Source organism: Pan paniscus, chromosome 12 (genome assembly GCF_029289425.2).
Source record: "Pan paniscus chromosome 12, NHGRI_mPanPan1-v2.0_pri, whole genome shotgun sequence".
Taxonomy (NCBI): Eukaryota; Metazoa; Chordata; class Mammalia; order Primates; family Hominidae; genus Pan; species Pan paniscus.
In genome coordinates, this window is record NC_073261.2 from 87,392,992 (window position 1) to 87,414,595 (window position 21,604).

A 21,604-nucleotide genomic window follows, 5' to 3' on the forward strand; every position below is an offset into this window, starting at 1 on the left:
TGATAACTTATAATTTTTAGGAATTTGTTCACTTTACCTAAATGTTCAAAGCTTGATTTGAAGTTTTTCATAATTTTCTCTTTTTAAACTGCTATATTTGTAGTTATGCCCCTCCTTCTTGTGTATAATACAGTAGTATTTGTGCCTTCTCTTTTTTCTTGATCTTTTAGCAATTTTTCTATTAGTACTTTTCAAAGTGTCAACTTTGTTTTTTATTTTTTTAATTTAAAAAATTTATTATAATATTTTGAGATGGAGTCTGTTTGTTTTGTCCAGGCTGGTCTCGGACTCCTAGACTCAGGTAATCCTCCTGCTTCAGCCTCCCAAGTAGATGGGATTTTAGGCGTCAACCACCACACCTGACTTTCAAGTTTGTTTTTTATTTATTAACTGTTGCTTTTCTTTATTTCTTTCCTTCTTTTAGAGGAGAAAAAAAGGCTGAAAAAATTTAGGAGCCACTTGATAAAAAAAGAATTTCAGGTTTGTTTCCCTAGATGTAATACAAGAACCTTAAACTCATATGTCAAACTTGAATTTCTTATCTTTCCTGGAAAATATTGTCTTCTAGTATTTCCTGTCCTAAGTTGGTGGTTCACTCTTGTTGCTGCCCCCACCACCCAAAAAAGTAGTTATCCAAGCCTACCTCCTTCTACCTTAACAGGCCCTTCTTTCCCACCTCCCACTGTTTGTGCCTCGGTCCAGGTCTTCAATCTCTCTTCTTAGGGAGCCTGTGGCATCATTCTAACTAGTTTTGCTTCCTTCAACCTCATCTCTGTTAACCCATCCTTCATACTGACATTTTTGACTTCAGCAAACAGTCCAATTATGTCCGTGTCTCACTTAAAACCTTACAATTATTTTCTGCTACCCCGATCACTTCCCAACTCCTTAGCATGATATACAACCTGCGCCTTCCAGTCTCCCTACATGTACTTTTTGGTCCATGGTCCAACTTAGTTTCCCCAACACATCATTTTGTTCTTAGTCTCTATGCCTTTTTTTTTTTTTTTTTTTTTTTCCTGTTGAGGCAGACTTTTGCTCTTGTTGCCTAGGCTGGAGTGCAATGGCACGATCTTGGCTCACCACAACCTCCGCCTCCCGGGTTCAAGCAAATCTCCTGCCTTAGCCTCCCAAGTAGCTGGGATTACAGGCACGTGCCACCATACCCGGCTAATTTTGTATTTTTAGTACAGACAAGGTTTCTCCATGTTGGTCAGGCTGGTCTTGAACTCCTGACCTCAGGTGATCTGCCTGCCTCGACCTCCCAAAGTGCTGGGATTACAGGCATGAGCCACCGTGCCCAGCCAGAGAAAATATTTTTAGTTTATTTTATTTATGGGAAAGATGTAAGTGCTCTGATTTGTTTGATTTTTGTCTTTTTTTTTTTGTCTTTTGCTCTGCCTCTCGTGTTCAAGCAATTCTCCTGCCTCAGTTGGGACTACAGGTGTGCACCACCACGGCTGGCTAAGTTTTGTATTTTTGGTAGAGATGGGGTTTTGCCATGTTGGCCAGGCTGGTCTATTTTTTTTTTTTTTCTTTTTTCTGAGATGCAATCTCACTCTGTCACCCAGACTGGAGTGCAGTGGCAGGATCTCAGCTCACTGCAGCCTCTGCCTCCCGGGTTCAAGCGATTCTCCTGTCTCAGCCTCCCCAGTAGCTGGGATTATAGGTGGGCACCACTGCACCTGGCTAATTTTTGTATTTTTAGTACACACGGGGTTTCACTATGTTGCTCAGGCTTGTCTCAAACTCCTGATCTCAGGTGATCCACCCACCTCGGCCTCCCAAAGTGCTGGGATTACAGGCGTAGGCCACCGCGCCCAGCCCAGGCTGGTCTTAAATTTTATTTCTTGATGAAAGATTTTTGCCTTGTTTTTTAACCTCAGAGTGATAAGCACCTAAAGCATCAAACATTGACTAAAGAATTGTAACACTAAGAAAGAGATTTGATTATTCCGATCTTTATTACGTTTTATCTCAAATTCTGTCTTTATATTTTTAAATAAAAGTAACAGATCTGAGCTCAAGACATGACGGAGCATAATTTAGAAGCTTTTCCAATTCTCCAGAAAGCCATTAGCTAGCAAGGGATATGAAAGATTCATCAGAATTCAACAGAGTATTTTCTGGCAGTTTACCCAAGGGGTTCCTGAATACACTTGGAGAACTCATGTATCAAACAACTAGGAATTGATATACACCTAAATCCCTTTGCCTTTTCAGACTCCACAAAACCTGGCAATAATAGCCAATAAAGTTGCTTCAGAATCTGCTGGAACTTACTAGAGACAAAATGAACTGTCAAGATAGAATCAAATAGTCCTTAAGGAAGGTTTATAATTCAAGAGTTTTCATCTTTAATTGAATATAGTGATTACTCCTTAAAAGAACAGTTACTATAAAATTCTTATTAAGGCTGTTGTTAATTATTTAGTAAAGTATTTGCATTAATTGTACTTAAATTACTTTAAGAAAATATAAAGAAGTATATGAAATTTTCTGTGTCAGTAAACGTAAGTATAAAATGTAATGTTTTTTGAAAACTATTAGGTTGGTGCAAAAGTAATTGATGTTTTGCCATTAAATGGCAAAACCTGGAAAACCCACATAGTTTAGACCCAATTTGAAATGCTTATTTATAATTGCTCATAAACACACATGCAACTCTGAATCAGCTGTACATGGCTTCTGAAGACTGCCGTAAGATTTGACAGGGTAACCTATTCTGTATAGAGTTAAATAACTTGGATCATTTGATCTATTAAATGTCTCTGAGTACCATTTATGATGGAATGGAGCACTTTGGCTGTAACACTATCTCATGGAATAGAAGTGTGTTTATTCTGCCTACCTGTGAAATATAATACTACTTCTGTTTGCTCTTTAAAGAAATATCCTAACAGCATCTTCTTGAAAGAATAAAGAACAGCCTTTGTATTTTTAGGAGTTGGTACTCTGCTTGCCTTTTAAGTATGGACCATTGCCTTTGTTTTTCAGTTAGAGTTTTTAAGTTTTATTTTTGTTTTTAAGGGGGTAAAACAATTTATTGATCTCTTAAATACATGGATGAGTTTTGTGATTCCCATTTGACAGATTTTAAGATGTGAAAATGGTTAATGTCTAGAAGCTTAGAAGTGCAGTTGGCATCACGTGTTATTTTCTGTTTAAGCTGACTAATTCTTTGTTTGATTTATTTAATAGTTCTTATTTGGATATTAGTAACCATCAATAAATAAAACTGAATATGAATTTCCAAAATTTTGCTTATACAAAGTGCCAAACTTAACATTTGAATTATATATGCTAGAATTATAAGCAGTATCACGTTGTTGTCTTTAACCATTGCATTTTCATTGCATTGTGGCTATATACAACTCTACATAATTAACATCTGTTTTAGTTCTAACTGCTTTTGTGTTGTGAATGGTTTCTGCTTTAAAGGCTTATGCTCCTGAAATCAACCAAACAACCAAACAGACTCTCTAGTCTTAACATCACACCTTTTTAATTTTAATTCCAAGAAAGAAATATTTTATTCCCCTCACCTCTATAACACAGAAGCCTTGAGTATCCCCTGAATGTCAGGGGTTTAGAGTGAAAAGCAAGGAGAAAATTATAAGTACATAAAGCCCTGCCCAGTTGGAACATCACTATCCAAAAGAGGAAACAGACAAGGGAACATGTAATTATAAGTCAACATGATAAACCCAATAACAGAAATGTGGTATATAGTATAGGGATTAACACAGTAAGAGTATAAGGACCATACAAGCAGGGATTATATTTGATTCATATCTGTATTTCCAGTACCTAACAGAGGGTCTAGTATTTAATAGATTCAACAAATCAGTTAAATGAATGAGATTAATTCTGCCTTAGAGATAAGAAACAAGAAAGTCTTCCTAAATGGGGTGTAATCTGGGTTTTGAAATTCAAATAGCTTAGAAGAAGAAAAGGACAAAGAAAACAAGTTGAAAAAAAAAAAAAAGCCAAATAGGCAGATAAAAAAAGTTGAGAGAATGAATGACAGGCATGGGGAACAGTGTGAGCGAAACTGCATGCCGTGTTTTAGCAAACTGCGAATAGTTCAGATTGCATTAGCATAAAGTGTAAATTGAAGAGCAGCTGGAAATGGAGCTATATTAGTGAAGAATTATATACATGGGTTTCTTTGAAAAACAGTGAACTTTACAAAAAAAACTTAATCATACTTTCTTGAATACTTTCTAAAACATCTTTTCGAATGCCTAGACCCCTTCTTCAAAGGCCTGTGATATTTTTAAAAGGTAATTCGAATTATTGATGAAATATTTTCATTTTAACATTTATTATCTTCTCTAACATTTGAGATTTATATCAGATTTTTAATATAATTTTATATAACTTATAAACATTGGGATCCTTTGTGTAACCAATGATGATTTTCCCTTTTCAAATTGTAAAGATTTATAGGACTGTAGTTGTATTTATGACATGAAATAGATGTTTATTAAATAGTATGACAACATACTTCAAGCCAAGTTTTATATGGAAGCCCACTATATAAGTAGATATGGTCCATGGGCATCCACTCTGTACACTAGGGTACTCCGCAGATTCCTCCAGGTTCAATAGTCAAGGGTTTAGTGGAAAGAGCCAGGAGGCCCAGGTTCAATATTTGCAGTATTACTAGTTAGCGACAGGATTGTGGGTGTATCATTTTTCTTTCTCATCATCTAAATAGAGGGACTGGCTGGGTGCAGTGGCTCACGCCTGTAATCTCAGCACCTTGGGAGGTGGAGGTGGGCGGATCACTTGAGGTCAGGGGTTCGAGACCAACCTGGCCAACATGGTAAAACCCGGTCTCTACTAAAAATACTAAAAAAAATTAGCCCAACGTGGTGTCAGGCACCTGTAATCCCAGCTACTTGGGAGGCTGAGACAGGAGAATTGCTTGAACCCTGGAGGTGGAGGTTGCAGTGAGCCAAGGTTGCACCACTGCACTCCAGCCTGGGTGACAGAGCGAGACTCCATCTCAAATAAACAAATACAATAAATAGAGGACTTAGTTAAATGACTTCTAAAGTCCCTTTTAACTCTAAGTCTGTGGTTTTATAAATCTGTAGCTATAGTTTATGTGATGCTGGGGCTTTGAACTGGAATGTAACCCCCAATTATAGCTACATTTTCTAGGACTACATCTAAGTGAAATCAGGAGCAGTCTATATTGTGTTTTTCTAAAATACTTAAGTTCTTCTTTTTTTCATGTTAAGTTTGAGATTTTGGTAGAATAGGTGGAACTATCCTACAGGTAATTTGAAGTTTGGGTCTAAAACTGAGGAGAGAAATCAGGACTAGGGATAGATTTGGGGTTATCCATGCAGGTGACTGTTAAATGTGGAAGTAAATGAGGTTACTTAGGGGGCAGAAGAGAAGGGAGTGAACATACAAGAGTAGAAGGGGTGGAGGAATGGAGGAAGATATGGAACTCTACAAGGACATGGAAAAGGAATAAGGAAATTAGGGAAGAAATTGAATAGAGTATGTCCTAATACTAAGGAAAGAGTTTCAGAAATGAAAGGAACTTGACTGAGAACCAGATAGAAATAGCCTACCATGTGGTGGTAGCATTCACTGCAAAATGAAGATGTTGTTCATTAAGATAAAGGTTATCTGAAAAGACAGTTTAAGCCATTGGGGGCATGCAAATCAGTGTACAAAAAGAAAACTTTTGCAAGTTCCAGTTTTGTTTTTTTTAAAGGTCATGCTAAGTATTGAAGAGGAATAAGTTTATATGGTTTGATACCTACACACATTAGTCAGAGTGTGGTGGTATGGTGAATGGAGAGCACAGAACTCAGAATTATGAATTCTGGGCTGTAGTACACACTGTCTATTATTTTAACTGTACAACCATCCAGTCACCTAACAGGGATACTTGTACACAGATAAATTATAATCAGATTGGTAATTGTTGTAGTCAATATGATCAAAAGTTCTTGGGCAAATGATTTAAGCCTTCTGGGTTTCTTCACCTGTAAAATTAAATTGTTAAAAAAATTTGTTTTAGGCCAAGCACAGTGGCTCATGCCTGTAATCCCAGCACTTTGGAAGGCCAAGGAGGGTGGATCACCTGAGGTCGGGAGTTTGAGACCAGCCTGGCCAACGTGGTGAAACCCCGTCTCCACTAAAAATACAGAAATTGGCCGGGCGTGGTGGCAGGTGCCTGTAATCCCAGCTACTAGGAAGGCGGAGGCAGGAGAATTGCTTGAACCCAGGAGGCGGAGGTTGCAGTGAGCCGAGATCACACCACTGCACTCCAGCCTGGGTGACAGGGTGAGACCCTGTCTCAAAAAAATAAAAAATGAATAAGTTTTGTTTTAAAGCTCATACTCTGTGTAGTACCTCTTCATGCAGTTCTGGATTGTTACAATGCTATTTGCCTTTAAAATGTATACGAATGCATACGTATGTATATATACATATATGTACTTTTAAAAAATTATTACGTAGGATACTATCTTTTATTGTTGTTTTGAGACAGGGTCTCCCTCTGTTGGCCAGGCTGGAGTACAGTGGTTTAATCATAGCTCACTGCAGCCCTGGCATCCTGGGTTTAAGCGATCCTTCCACGTCACCTCACTCTCTGGAGTAGGTGGGGACTACTACAGGCATGTGCCACCCTACTGGGCTTTTTTTTTTTTTTTTTTTTTTTTTTTGCTTTTTGGTAGAGACAGGTTTTCCCTGTGTTGCTTAGGCTGGTCCTGAACTCCTGGCCTTAAGTGTTCCTCCTTCCTCAGCCTCTCAAAGTGTTAGGATTATAGGCATTAGCCACCACACTCAGTCTAGTACACTGTTTATAAAATTTTCCCTGTACACTGAGGCTGTCACACCCTCTCGGCTAATGAAGTGTAGTAGGACAGGCCATACTGTGTGCTCTGAGCCAGTGAATACTTTGCACTTTCATCCAGTAAGTGCCCTACCACCTGTTGGAGAGTTGAGCATGTTTTGGAACATGTATTGTTTCTCTCCTGGAACTGTCTTTTCTTGCCATTTATTTAGGGAGGAACAAAGGGATGCAAGTAAAGACTATCATGCTGTTTATTAACATGCAAGCTTTACAGAGGCCACTGGCCTGAGATTCAACTAAAGAAATGGTCAAGGCTTCTTTCCAGTGTGGACTCTTAAGTAAAACTTTTCATAAAAAAAAAAAAAAATTAAAGAAATGGTTGAGGAGAAAGAAGGTAAAGATTTTTAGGCCACCAATATTCCTGAAGTATAGACAGTCACAAATTTTGTGTCCTTTGATACAGGGTGACTTTGTGTTCACAAATATTATTTAAATTTATCAAGCTTGTAATATGCGTGCCTGCACAGTGCTTGCTGCCATAGATACACTGGTGAACTTGATGAGACATGCCCCTCCTGGATTTTATCATTTATTAGGAATGGTAAAGTTAAACAACAGTCAGAGGCCCATAGGAGGTCAGTTTTGCCCAAGCAGAATGTTGAATAAATGTTCTAACTGGTTCCTGGCAAAAACATACAAACTGTATCTTTTATCATCACCTCAGCCTCTCCCTTCCTTTCCCCATTTCTGCATCATATTGTAACCATAGTATGAGAAAAAACATACTGAAATTATTTAGTTAGGTAAACTGGATCTCCAGGAGCATATAAGCATGTGGCTGGGAAAAAGGGTTGAGAACTCCTGACTTCTAGGTCAGTATCATTCAAATCTGTATTTGCAAGCCAGACCACATTTTTAAGTACAAACCCACTTCTTATTTTTGAGACAGAGTCTTGCTCTGTTGCCCAGGCTGGAGTGCAGTGGCAAGATCTTGGCTCACTGCAGCCTCTGCCTCCTGGGTTCCAGCAATTCTCCTGCCTCAGCCTCCTGGGTAGCTGGGATTACAGGCGCACACCACAAGGCCCGGCTAATTTTTGTATTTTTAATGGAGACAGGGTTTCACCATGTTGGCCAGGGTGGTCTCAAACTCCTGACCTCAGGTGATCTGCCCGCCTTGGCCTCCCAGAGTGCTGGCATTACAGGCATGAGCCACCGTGCCCGGCCACAAACCCACATTTTTTAAAGTTTTAAAAATTTGTTTAATGATATGGAACCCACATTTTAATTACTTTGCTTTTTGTTTATAGGTCCAGGGGCAAGTTCATCCTACTCTCGAGTCTAATGATGATGCTCTTCAGTATGTTGAAGAATTAATTTTGCAATTATTAAATATGCTATGCCAAGCTCAGCCCCGAAGTGCTTCAGATGTAGAGGTATGACAAATGTTGTCTTGTATTTACTTTATATCTAATTTGTGTGTTGGTTGTAATGTCAGTGAACAGGGAAAGAATTTGCTCTCTCTCTATATATGGTATATAAGAAAATGAAGCCTGGATTTAACTCTTTACAGGTTGAGTATCCCTTATCCAGAATGCTTGGGAACAGAAGTGTTTTAGATTTTGAGGGGTTTTTTTTTGGATTTTGGAATGTTTTCAGTATATTTACTGGTTGAGCATCCCAAATCCAAAAACCCAAACTCTGATGTGTTCCAGTGAGCATCATGTCAGCATCTAGAAGTTTTGGATTTTGGCCTGATGTGGTGGCTCAAGCCTGTAATCCCAGCACTTTGGAAGGCCAAAGCAGAAGAATCACTTGAGCCCAGGAGTTCGAGACCAGCCTGGGAGACAAAGTGAGACCCCATCTCTAAAAAAAAATTTGTTTTTAACTAGCTAGGCATGGTGGCATGTGCCTGTAGTCCCAGCTACTCAGGAGGCTGAGGCAGGAGGATCACTTGAGCCCAGGAGATCGAAGCTACGGTGAGCCCTGAATGAAAGAGTGGAACCATGACTCCAAAAAAAAAAAAAATGCTAAAAGTTTCAGATTTTGGATTTTTGGATGAGGGATAATCAACCTGTATTGCATATAGGATAGTTTGTATATATTCTAGCTGTTAAACTGTACATTTTTTTGTTTGTAAGCTAAAACGAACAATTTCTTGATGATAGAATGATATACCCATACCTTTAGGAGTGGCATATGTCCAAGCATTTCTTTTATTAAAGCCAGCTAACATTCCAAAAAGATTTCTGTTAATGTTTTGATCTTCAGTTGTTACATGTATTTTAGGTGGTAAGTGAATTATTTCCCACCAATTGAGAGAGAGGGAAACATCTAAACACCTAGGAAGGAGGTTCTGTAATCTCTTAGAAAGATGATATGGCCCTTGTCTTTTTAGGGCTTATGATTTAATGGAGATACAGACAGATATGTAGTCAGTAACATAATGTGATATTCTATGAGTAAAGAGTATATGGAAAACCATGAAAGGGGTAACTGATAGATGCTTTGGGGTTTGGGATAGCTTCCAAGAAAAAGATATATCTAAACTGAGTTCGGAAGGAGTCGAAAGTTGGAGAGAAGAATAAGGTTTTTGAAGTACCAACTGTAGAAAATGGGAGATACAGCTAGAAATAGAAAGAGTTCCCTGGCAATGATGAAGGACCGTTTGACTTTAATGACTTCAAGTGTACAGTACTTCAAATCTTTGGGTTTCTGTGACTTTGCTTTTGCAGCACTCAAGTGTGAGCACAAAAAAAGATAGTTGGACTGAATGGTGTTTCCTCATGGATGTATAGCAGGAGAACAGCAGGGCAAGGGAATTGTAAAAACTGGTAATGGCAGTGCTTTGCAACCTTTTCAGGACACAACACACATAGAAAGTAATGTTTTTATGGCACACATAAAACATTGGGTTTTATGTGTGATTGGGTAGGAAGTAATCTCTAGCAACCTCAGGCCTTGTCCTTCTACCCTGAAGGCTGAGGGATTGATAGACAGGCATATCCAATGAGAAACTGCTGAGAAGAGCATCACTGAATCGAAATTGGATAAGGAAAAAAGTGAAATGTGATGATAGCTGATGGGTTTGCTATATAGTATTATGCACTAGTCTGAATACTTCCATGCTTTACATTTCATTTAAACTTTGTAATAATCCCATCAAGATGGTATTAGTTTTTTCCCTACTAGAATGTAAGCTCCAGGGAATTTTTGTTGTTGTTGTTCACTGTTGAATCATCAGCACCTAGAGCAATATCTGGCACAGAGAAGACACTCAGAAAATATAAGTTGAATGAATGATTCAACTGAAGCACAGAGAGGTTGAATAACCTGCCCAAGTTATTAAGTAGTGAAGCCAAGACTTTTAACCAGAAAGTCTAGCTTTTTGAGCATGCATTCTAATACCAGGTAGGAGAGGGCACATATAATGGAAAAACATGGAGAGAAAAGGGTACTAGAGTTCTCAGTAAGGTCAGAGAACTAATAATATTAGGACATCTGAAAGAGAGAAATAGAGCAGATTGAGATCAGAGAAAGAGTTGTTTCAATGTAAGATTTCATAAGTAACATAGTTACAAAGCAGGATATGGCTAGACCAGGGGTGAAGGTCCCCAAGATGAGGTCTTTATAGAATTAAGAGGCCAGGGTATTTTGTGTGTCCCTAATGTAAACCATAAAGTTCGACAGAATGGTAGCAGGACTTTACATGAGAATGGAAGAGTGATGTTAACACCTCTTAATACCACCACAGTGGAGTTTAGGTTTCAGCATGAATTTGGGAGGGGCACAAACATTTGGACCATAGCAAATGGTGTCTTACATTCTTTTATCAGGAAATAATTTTCCATTTTCCTCATTGACTAGGATTCGGTATTTCTTTAATACACTTACAAAGCTTTCTATTAAAATAATAAGGGCCCTAAATTTAGCAAGCCCTAAGTGTGTTTTGGGATGAGTCATAAAATATTTTTCTTAAGTTTTGAGGGTCACATAAGAAAAATGTATATAGAGACTGGGCATAGTGGCCCACACCTGTAATCCCAGCACTTTGGAAGGCCGAAGCAGGCGGATAACCTAAGGTTGGGAGTTTGAGAACAGCCTGGTTAACATGGTGAAACCCCATCTCTACTAAAAAAAAAAAAATACAAAAAATTAGCTGGGCATGGTGGCAGGCACCTGTAATCCCAACTCCTCGGGAGCTGAGGCAGGAGAACCACTTGAACCCGGGAGGCAGAAGTTGCAGTGAGCCAAGATTGCACCACTGTACTCCAGCCTGGGTGACAGAGCAAGACTCCATCTCCAAAAAAAAAAAAAAAAATGTATTTTAAAAATAGATCAATCTGAATTATCAGAATATACACATTTAAAAATCTTTCTGAAGAATACGCTTCATAATGGTTCCCAGAGGCTGTGTTGATTGGAGAGAAAGGGAACTGGGGAAGATTCGTTCAAAGAATACATATTTACAGTTGGGAGGAATAAGGTCAAGAGACCCTATTGTACAGCATGGTGACTATAGTTAATGATGGTATATTCTTGAAATGGGCCCTTATTATTTTAATACAAAGCTTTGTAAGTGTATTAAAGAAATACTGAATCCTAGTCAATGAGGAAAATGGAAAATTATTTCCTGATAAAAGAATGTAAGACACCATTTGCTATGGTCCAAATGTTTGTGCCCCTCCCAAATTCATGTTGAAACCTAAACCCCACTGTGGTGGTATTAAGAGGTGTTAACATCACTTGAAAATGCTAAGAATTGGTATTTATTGTTCTCACCACAAAAATAACTATGTGAGGTAATGCATTTGTTAATTAGCTAGATTTAACCTTTCCACAGTGTATATGTACTTCTAAGCATCATCATGTTGTACATGATATACATGTACAGTTTTATACATCAATTTAAGGAGTAAATAAATTTGGCCGGTGTGGTGGCTGGCTCACACATGTAATCTCAGCACTTTGGGAGGGCAACGTGGGCAGATTGCCTGAGCCCAAGAGTTCAGGACCAGCCTGGGCAACATGGCAAAACCCTGTCTCTACTAAAAATACAAAAAATTAGCTGGCCATGGGGCTACATGCCTGTAGTCCCAGCCACCTGAGAGGTTGAGGTGGGAGGTTCGCCTGAGCCCAGGAGGTTGAGGTTGCAGTAAGCTGTGATCGCGCCACTGCACTCTTGACAGAGTGAGACCCTGTCTCAAAAGGAAGAAAAAAGAAGTTTGAAAAAAAAAATGTTTAAAGAATACACTTTGCTTTAAAGTATAAGCATAATTCAAAGTATGGTAGCAATTACTGCTTAATTTGGTAGCTCCTAGGGGATATGTCTAAGAGTGATTTTTAGTTGCTGTATAGTTTTAGGAAAATAGGTGCTTCAAAAGTACTTGAAAACAGATAGATTGCATACATGTTTTGCTGATGGTAATTAAAAAGTTTTGATAAATTGTACTACAGATTATCACAAATTATAAAGTATCATAGTCCAAATGAATGGAATTTTGTTTTATTGATGTAGCCAATAATCACTAATCGGTACTGCCAATATATTAGTATTTACCATCAGGCAGTGTTGCAGACGAATAAGGAAGTAGAGTCGTGCTTCAGTTTCCATGGGGGATTGGTTGCAGGCTGCTGCCTGAAGATACCAAAATCCATGGATGCTTAAGTCCCTTATATTAAATGGCATAGTATTTGCATATAACTAATGAACACCCTCCCATATGCTTTAAATCATCTCTAGAATACTTATAATACCTAATAAAAAGTAAATGTTGCCAAGTGTAGTGGCTTGTGCCTGTACTCCCACCTACTTAGGAGGCTGAGGTGGGAGGATCACTTGAGCCCAGGAGTTCAAGGCTGCAGGAAGCTATGATCATGCCAGTGCACTTCAGTCTGGGTGACAGAGTGAGACCCTAACTCTTAAAAAAAAAAAATTGAATTCTATGTAAATAGTTATTACATTGTATTTTAAATTTTGTATTTTTTTTATTTTTAAAAAAATATTTTTGATCTGCGGTTGGTTGAATCCACAGATGTAGAACCATGGATATGGAAGGCCAACTGTATTATATATATTTTAATGCTGGGGAATGCAGAAGAAGGGTATATATTATTTGGCTCTGTTGATTCCAATTCATTCAAGTCTTAAAAGATAGTATAAAAATTGCTTCAATCTATTTCTTTCCCTCTTTTACAATAAATATAATTTTCTGTATTTAAACTTTGAAAAAATAGAGGCAAAAGCTAATATTTTTTTCCTGTGTTTGACCCTAGTAAAGTATATTCTTTAATTTCTTAGGTCTTGTCCTTTCATAATTGTACTTGTTCTTTACTTGACTGGACTGATTTCCTTTGTTGTTCCTTCCCTTTCTGGTCTATATGTACCTATATTTAACCAGCTTTGATTTCTCAGGACAGTGATACATTTTTCTTTTCCTCATTCATCTCAAGCTTTTTTTTTTTTTAACTTCTTTATCTTAGACTTTTTTTTGTCATTAGCCCTTCATCGTAAAATGTAAAACGTCTGCTTTCGTTTTCCGTTCATTTTTTTTCTTTAGCTTTTTTTCCCTTAGAATCCTAAAGAATCCTTATAATTTCTTTCTTTCTTTTCTTTTTATTTTTATTTTTATTTTTATTTTTATTTTGAGACAGAGACTCCCTCTGTCACCCAGGCTGGAGTGCAGTGGTGTGATCTCAGCTCACTGCAACTTTCGGCTCCCAGGTTCAAGTGATTCTCGTGCCTCAGCCTCCTGAGTAGCTGGGACTACAAGCGAGCACCACCATGCTTGGCTAATTTTTGTATTTTTAGTAGAAACAGGGTTTTACTGTATTGGCCAGGCTGGTCTTGAACTCCTGACCTCAAGCAGTCCGCCCACCTCCGCCTCCCAAAGTGCTGGGATTACAGGCATGAGCCACCACGCCCAGCCAAGTCCCTATAATTTCTAATAAGCTTTCCATTAACATTTAGATTCCCCAAATAATTTATCCATATTTTCTACCTTTCTAAACAAAAACAAATTTCTCCCACACATACCAAAGTATGTGGGGATCTGATTTTTTTTTTAACTGAAGTACATATGTAGGAATTTATATAGGACCTAGAATATTTATATTGGAATTGATCAAGATTATCTTTTTAAACCTATTTATTATGTAAAGGAAAAGACAGGGTTCTGCTAATAATAGAGGTGAATCTTCAGCTTAGCTCTGTATCTCATTAATGTTTCCCAGAGGGACTAGATATTAATCAAGATAGAGTTTCTCATTTAATACAAATAAAATTATTAATCTTGAAATTAGGAGAGTAATAGTATTCTAATTCATGAATCTTTCATTGTTCAGTCCTCCTTGGGCTTCTTTTTAAAAATACATGAAGGCCGAGTGCAGTGGCTCATGTGTGTAATCCCAGCACTTTGGTAGGCCAAGGCAGAAGGATCACTTTGAGCTCAGGAGTTCCAGAGCAGCCTGGGCAACATAGCAGGATCTCATTTCTACTAAAAATAACAAAATTAGCTGGGCATGGTGGCACGTACTTATAGTCCCAGCTACTTGGGAGGTGGAGGCAGGGAGATCACTTAAGCCCAGGAGGTTGAGGCTCCAGTGAGCTATGATTGCATCATTGCACTCCAGCTCGGGTGATAGATCGAGACCCTGTTCCCCCCCAAAATAAATAAAAAGTAAAGAAATATAAAGTGTTTGTGAAAGAAATTTTATTTTACCATAAAATTATAAATTTGCCACTACATGAAATAAAGTAATTCCTTCAGTTTGGCCTCTCCACATTCGAAACACCTTTTTTTTTTTTTTTTTTTTTAACCCTACGAATCTTTCCGCATGCATTTTGACCCTTGACATTGTCTCCTAAGTATGTATTTGGTAATTTGATTTCATTAATACCCTTGTAAGTAAGTTTAAAATGTGCTATGCTTCATTATTACCACTTTGCCTTTTTAAAAATCATTCGAGATTTTCTTTCCTCTTCTTTCCTTCCTCAAAACAATAAACCTGGAATGAGGTAGACATAATTGATATGGACAGGGGTTGCTGTTCTGTTTTCTTTTTCTTCTACCTCAACCCCTGCCTACAATTAGTCTCTGTAATTCCACCGCTGGTGATTTTTTTTTTTTTTTCAAAGACATGTAACTCTATTTAGAATTAATTGTTAGGTTGAGTTCAACTTCTGTCCTTCTCTACTGCTTTTATTTTTTTATTTTTACTTTTTTCTACTGCTTTTATGTCTACACTGTTCACCAGTGTTTTTAGACTCCAGGTCATGGCCATTAGTAAGTCATAAAATTACTTTAGTGCATTGCCCAACCCTCATTTTAAAAAATAAAACAGGCCGGGCACAGTGGCTCACACCTGTAATCCCAGCACTCTGGGAGGCTGAGGTGGGTAGATCACCTGAGGTCAGGAGTTCAAGACCAGCCTGGCCAACATGGGGAAACCCATCTCTACTAAAAATACAAAAATTAGCTGGGCATGGTAGCACACGCCTGTAATGCCAGCTACTTGGGAGGCTGAGGTGGGAGAATCACTTGAACCTGGGAGTGGTGGTTGCAGTGAACTGAGATTGCACCACTGCACTCCAGCCTGCGCAACAGAGCAAGACTCTGTCTCAGAATAAATAAATATACAAATAAAAAACAGAATAGAAAATGCCAGTGTGCTACATATAATAAGGACAGGTTTGTTTTAGGAAACTGTTTCATTTGAGTATGTGTGCAGTATGTAAGGGTATAATGTAAAAATGTGTTGAAAATTTATTCTTACTATGAGTTGAGGTTTTAAAAAATGTTGGAAAGCCACAGGGTCATAACATAATTAGGTTTGTACCATGGTTGCACTTAGTTAATCATGGGTTAAACCCATCACTATAAACATTTTAACTGAAAACCACGTAAGTTAGTCCTAAATGTCTTGTCATTTTTGGATTAACAAGTCTGTAAAATAAACTTGGAAAAAAGAAAAGAATTCTTGTTTTGGATGTTCCCTTCTCTCCCTTTACCCCTTCCCTTTTCTCCCTTTTCACCTGCGATGCCTCCTCAATATTTTGGGCCTTTGTATTGCGTTTTACTGCATGAGGCTGGTGTCCTGGCAAACAGCTTTTCAACTAGACAGTTGAAAAGGTTTGTAAACCCCATTTTTAACTGCTATAATTTCTTTCAACATGCTTCTAATTCCATTAATTAGAATTAAAATAACTGTATTTGGAAGCTGACTTAGCCTTGGACATAGATGAAAATTTATTAAAATTGAATGGATTACACTCCTTAATTTATAGATTTGCTCTTAAGATTTCCAAGAATCATTGTGTTCTCCACCCCTCCCTCACCACCAAGGGCATCACATGGCATCACACTTTTTTAATTTTCCATTTTACTAGCAAATAATAAAACTTTTTATTCAGATTTATAATTATGATGATGTTTAATTTCATCTAGTAGTTTTTACATACTAGTTGAATACTCATTTATTCAAAACACATGTGTAAAAGTTATGTAATAGCGACCTCTACTGGTTTTAGTTATGGTATCCTGCAAGTGGATTTTTTAAAGTTTTGAGAGGATGAAAGCGCCTTTTTGAAGTGAATTATATTAGTTTAATAAGGAAGGAAATTCAGCTGTGATAGTAACCTGAGTTCTTTCACTCTCAGTGGAAATTTTAACTAAAGAATTTCTGGAAATTAAATTGAAGTATCTTGTTAAAAACTAATGACTATGGGAGGACTTTAAAGAAACTACAGTGTATTAAAATTGCGGTCACCAATGCAAACCATTGCTTTCCATGATTTGTAAATAGTTTTGAAGTGCCTTTGCATGGTGGATAAAGAATATTCATAGAGGTTTCAATTGAAAAATGCTGCATGTAATTACTACTAAAAGTAAGGAAAAGTGAGTGAGAACTGGATTTAGATATTTACTTCTTGATCTTGGGTGTTGTTCCTTGAAATTTTATACAAGTACTATTTAAAGTAGCTTCTACTCATTCTTGTAATTAGCTTTATCACAGTGAAGTTGAAATTCAGGATGTGATATTCCCCCTAGATAATAGAAAGAATGTTTAGTTTCTTATTGTCTAATTAAGGAACTAATACATTGACAATTACTGTTTTCTCTTAGCTTCATATGTTTGTAATGTAAATTATACCACATGTGAAAAGCTCTACTTTTGGTATTCTTTGATTTTAAAAGTAAATTTTAAGTGAAGAGCACTATTTAATATATTTTTTGCTTAGTTGTTATTTTCCTATTTTCCAAGGAACGTGTTCAAAAAAGTTTCCCTCATCCAATTGATAAATGGGCAATAGCTGATGCCCAATCAGCTATTGAAAAGAGGAAGCGAAGAAACCCTTTATCTCTCCCAGTAGAAAAAATTCATCCTTTATTAAAGGTAATGCTGAACTACTGCCTTCTTGCCTTTTAAGGGAAAAATAAAACCCACCATTTTTATACAGTAAGAATATATTTTACGGATGATTGAGTCAACTTAAGAGTAAAATTCTCTCATTCTAAGTTTTCCAGAGATTTATGTGGTGGGAAGGGATGCTATGATAATAAGAAAATATAAACTGGGCAACATGATTTAAAGTAATTTCATATCAACAGTAATAAGCAAGTTGAGAGGACTAAGAAAGTTATTGTGGATTTTGTTTATCTCAGATGTAATTAGGACCACAAAGAGAATTTATAAAACTCCTCCTTTCTTGTTGGTTAGACCTAAGTGTTCCTATAAATCCTTTTGATGTTAGTACTTTGTGTAGAGACCTCTGTGAAAAGGCTACAAGGCTATGTGTAATCTTGGAACAAAAAGATCACCTAAACTCTCCAGTCCTACTTATCATGTAAATAAGTCAGTCAGTCAGTTGAATCTCTATAGAACTAATAGAATAACTGCTGGAAGCTCGAATAATGCTATTTCTATTTTAGTTAATGTAACGAACTACTATTACCTTTCACAACAAAAATATAGGTATTATAATAATTAAAAACTTAGATGCCAGTAATTTTGTACATACTATAATACAGACAAAATGCTAATACTTGTATACATTGTCTGAGTTTTATTATTCAACAAAGTTATTATTATCCACAGTTTGTAAATGAGGTGACAGAGGCAGAAAGTGATTAAGTAACTTCTATGCCAAGTTCACAAGACTCTAAGTGATAGTGTTAGGAAGTTCAGGTTTGCTTGATGTTGTCCAAAATTTAAAGTTAAACACTTGAATGAGTTTAAGGTTGTATTTTGCATTCAGTTCTTTGAATAGAAATACCTGCCTTATGGAAAAGGCATTCATCATTCTCTTCATGATTTTCATTGGCCATATGTTGAATTGTATTCTAAGGGAATTAACAAATTGAGGTATATAAATATTATGTTAATAATCCTAAATTTTGAGTTTTATGTGCTAATTGTGAATATCATTTCAATTTATTTTAATACACCTTTATCATGATACACTTATTAGTTTTTATATACCCTAAAAGGTAAATGCAGCCTGTCTCCAATTTGTAACAAACTTCTTATTTCAAAGTTGTTTTTTTCCCTTAAATGGGTTGTTTGGAAAATAGAATTTGTTATTCTGTATGAACAGACCAGTCCCACAAAAGCCCATATTCTCTTCGAAGTTTAATATTAGGGCTATTTAACATTTTCTTAACAGCAACCATTATTCAGTAGGACATAACATGAATTTTATTTTCGTAGAAATTGCCAGGAATACCAGGAATATGCCCGCTGTGGTTTTGGGGAGCTCATCTTCCCTTGGAAAAGTTAAAAGTATAAGCCTGGTAGAGATTCCTAGATACCAATAATATATTAACTCTCATTTTTTGTAAAAGAAAAAACTTGTTTGTTATAGTTACTTCCAGGTATTCTGAAGTAGGTAACAAAGAGCATTTGCTCCCTTCCCCAAACTTGGGCCTTCCTTTATAGGTTAGGGATTATCTATTTGTAATCTCCGCTTAAGTATTTTACATCATTAGAGGTAATTTTGCCTTGCCTTTTCTTAGGTTACATTTTCAATAGTAATACATATATTATTCATTGTTGAACCACTTACAATTAAATGTTGTTGGTAAGCACAGGCCCTCAGGAAAAAAAGTGTAAGCTAAGGTGCAAATATGTTTTTTATTTTTAATCAGTGTGTTAAATGCACAGTATATGATGTTTAAACATGCTTTTCTTTTAATTTTGCAGGAGGTCCTAGGTTATAAAATTGACCACCAGGTTTCTGTTTACATAGTAGCAGTCTTAGAATACATTTCTGCAGACATTTTAAAGCTGGTTGGGAATTATGTAAGAAATATACGGCATTATGAAATTACAAAACAAGATATTAAAGTGGCAATGTGTGCTGACAAGGTAGGAAACTGAGCTTTTCTATTTTTTTCTTAAGTTTCTTTTTATGACTTATTAGATGCTAACGTACTATTCATATAGAATAAAATTGTATTATGTGTTGGGGAATATCTCCAGTAACCTAATAGTAGGGATTCAAGATACCACTTTATAGAAATAAGATATTAGATATATAATATTAAAATGTGTTTAAATATGTCATGCAGTTTTTTTCTTCTGTGCTGTTGCAACTAGGGTTAATTAGAGTAATCTCTTAATAGTTAATTTCTTTTCTTTTTTCTTTTTTTTGAGACGGAATCTCACTCTGTCGCCCAGGCTGGAGTGCAGTGGCACAGTCTTGGCTCACTGCAACCTCCGCCTCCTGGATTCAAGTGATTGTCCTGCCTCAGCCTCCTGAGTAGCTGGGATTACAGGCACACACCACCATGCCTAGCTAATTTTTTTGTATTTTTAGTAGAGACAGGGTTCCACCATGTTGGTCAGGCTGGTCTCGAACTCCTGACCGCCTTGGCCTCCCAAAGTGCTGGAATTACAGGCGTGAGCCACCACACCCGGCTAGTAGTTAATTTCTTAAAATTTATTTGGATTGAAAGATTTGTAAGGTTATGGATTTACTTAAAAACAATTTTTCAAAATGTAAAACCACAAAACGATAGTTTTACTTCAGCACCTAGCTTTCTTCAGATACTACTTTGTGGTTTTACAATAATAATAATAAGAGCAAACACTTATTGAAGGTTAAGCATATATGTGGCTTATCTCCGTTGGTCCTTATGATATTCCTCTAAGGTAAGTGATCTTATCTACATTTTATAAAAGGGAGACTGAAATTCACAGGGATAAAGAAATTGGTCCAGAATTTTCTGAGAAGTTTCAAAGCCTAGACTTGAACTCCAGGTCTCTCTGAGTCTAAAGCTTTTAGTCATTACCTAAGGATGTTCACTTTATGAAAACAACTTTGCAGAAAGGAAAATGTTTTCTGATGAAGCATTTCATTCCATTTTCCTCATTATACTCTTACTGATTTGGAATATTATTTCTGATTACTGATTCCACTAAATTATGTTTTAGTATTTATTTGTTCTTTGAGAATGTGGCCATATAGAGTGAAAAAACCCACCTGATTTGAAGAAGAATTTCAAATGTTTGGGTATTTTTAACTGAAGACACGAATACGAAATACTTGATGCTTTTTAATGAATCAGATAAATAAAATACTTTTGAGTACCTACTACATGTTTACACAGAGAGGAGATGCAAGATAAGTATATATAAAATAAGGCCCCAGAGTTGATGAAGGTATACTTATATTCATGAAACAATCAGAAAGCACACAAGATAAAATAATATTTTATTGTGTTATAGAGATATGATGCTGTAGAAGCTCTCAAGAAGGGGAAAGATGTGTTCTAGCAAGAGTAGTAACAGTAGACTTCTTGCAGAAAATAATAGCTTATTTTGACCTATTCCCAACAAATGTAGGAAAATCGGCCAAATAGACAGCTATAAACATTTAAATATGAGATACTGAGGCCATGGAATAAAGTGATGATGGCAAGGTATAAAACAGAGAAAACCAAGTCAGGGAAATTAAAGACAGGATCTGGAAACAAATTGGAAGTAACACGTTAACAAGAGAGACAGACAGATAAATACTAGTAGTGATAGAGAACTTGGAGGAGTGTAGTAAGTGATATCAGATGTCGAATTCTGTTTTAGAGAAGCTGTGGAGGGATGCTGGCAATATATCCAAGAAGAGAAATTTGCTTGTCTGCTTTTTTATCATTTAAGAACTTTATTCAGAGAACTTAGAGCATTTCACATCAAATTCTACGAAAGCTTCACATTTTATTGTACTTTTTTATATCTCTGACTGTATAGGTATTGATGGATATGTTTCATCAAGATGTAGAAGATATTAATATATTATCTTTAACTGATGAAGAGCCTTCCACCTCAGGAGAACAAACTTACTATGATTTGGTAAAAGCATTTATGGCAGAAATTCGACAATATATAAGGGAACTAAATCTAATTATAAAAGTTTTTAGAGAGCCCTTTGTCTCCAATTCAAAATTGTTTTCAGCTAATGTAAGTATCATTGTATATATGCCTGTCATTGAATGTGTTGTGAAATTTGCATGACCACTTCAAATTTGAAGTTGCATAGTTCATCATTACTAATTTGTTAATTTTTTTAAGTTGTGGGACTTAATTCATGATCACAAAGTTTTACAACAGTTTCAAGAGATTTAACATTAGAAATTAAGAGACAAAATACAAAGTAGACTGATTATGTAAGTGAAAATGAATTCACAGAATTGTCCATGTACTCCAAAGGATAAAGCTTCTTGTTTAGGTGGAAGATATGTTTGTTTGAGTCATTTGAATCATTCAACCTACACTTCATCAATG

General features: G+C 36.5%; 1 protein-coding gene across 3 annotated transcripts in view; it reads left to right on the forward strand.

Annotated features, from left to right (window-relative positions):
* The window catches only part of SOS1 (SOS Ras/Rac guanine nucleotide exchange factor 1), a 144,602-nt gene that overhangs the window by 50,370 nt on the left and 72,628 nt on the right, over positions 1-21,604 (forward strand). For all 3 annotated transcript variants that reach the window (XM_034952969.3, XM_003817632.6, XM_008970879.5), the window contains exons 2-5: positions 8,137-8,262; positions 17,090-17,221; positions 19,028-19,192; positions 21,071-21,280. In XM_034952969.3, the coding sequence (XP_034808860.1) occupies positions 8,137-8,262; positions 17,090-17,221; positions 19,028-19,192; positions 21,071-21,280 (633 nt within the window). The remainder of the gene's footprint in view (positions 1-8,136; positions 8,263-17,089; positions 17,222-19,027; positions 19,193-21,070; positions 21,281-21,604) is intronic.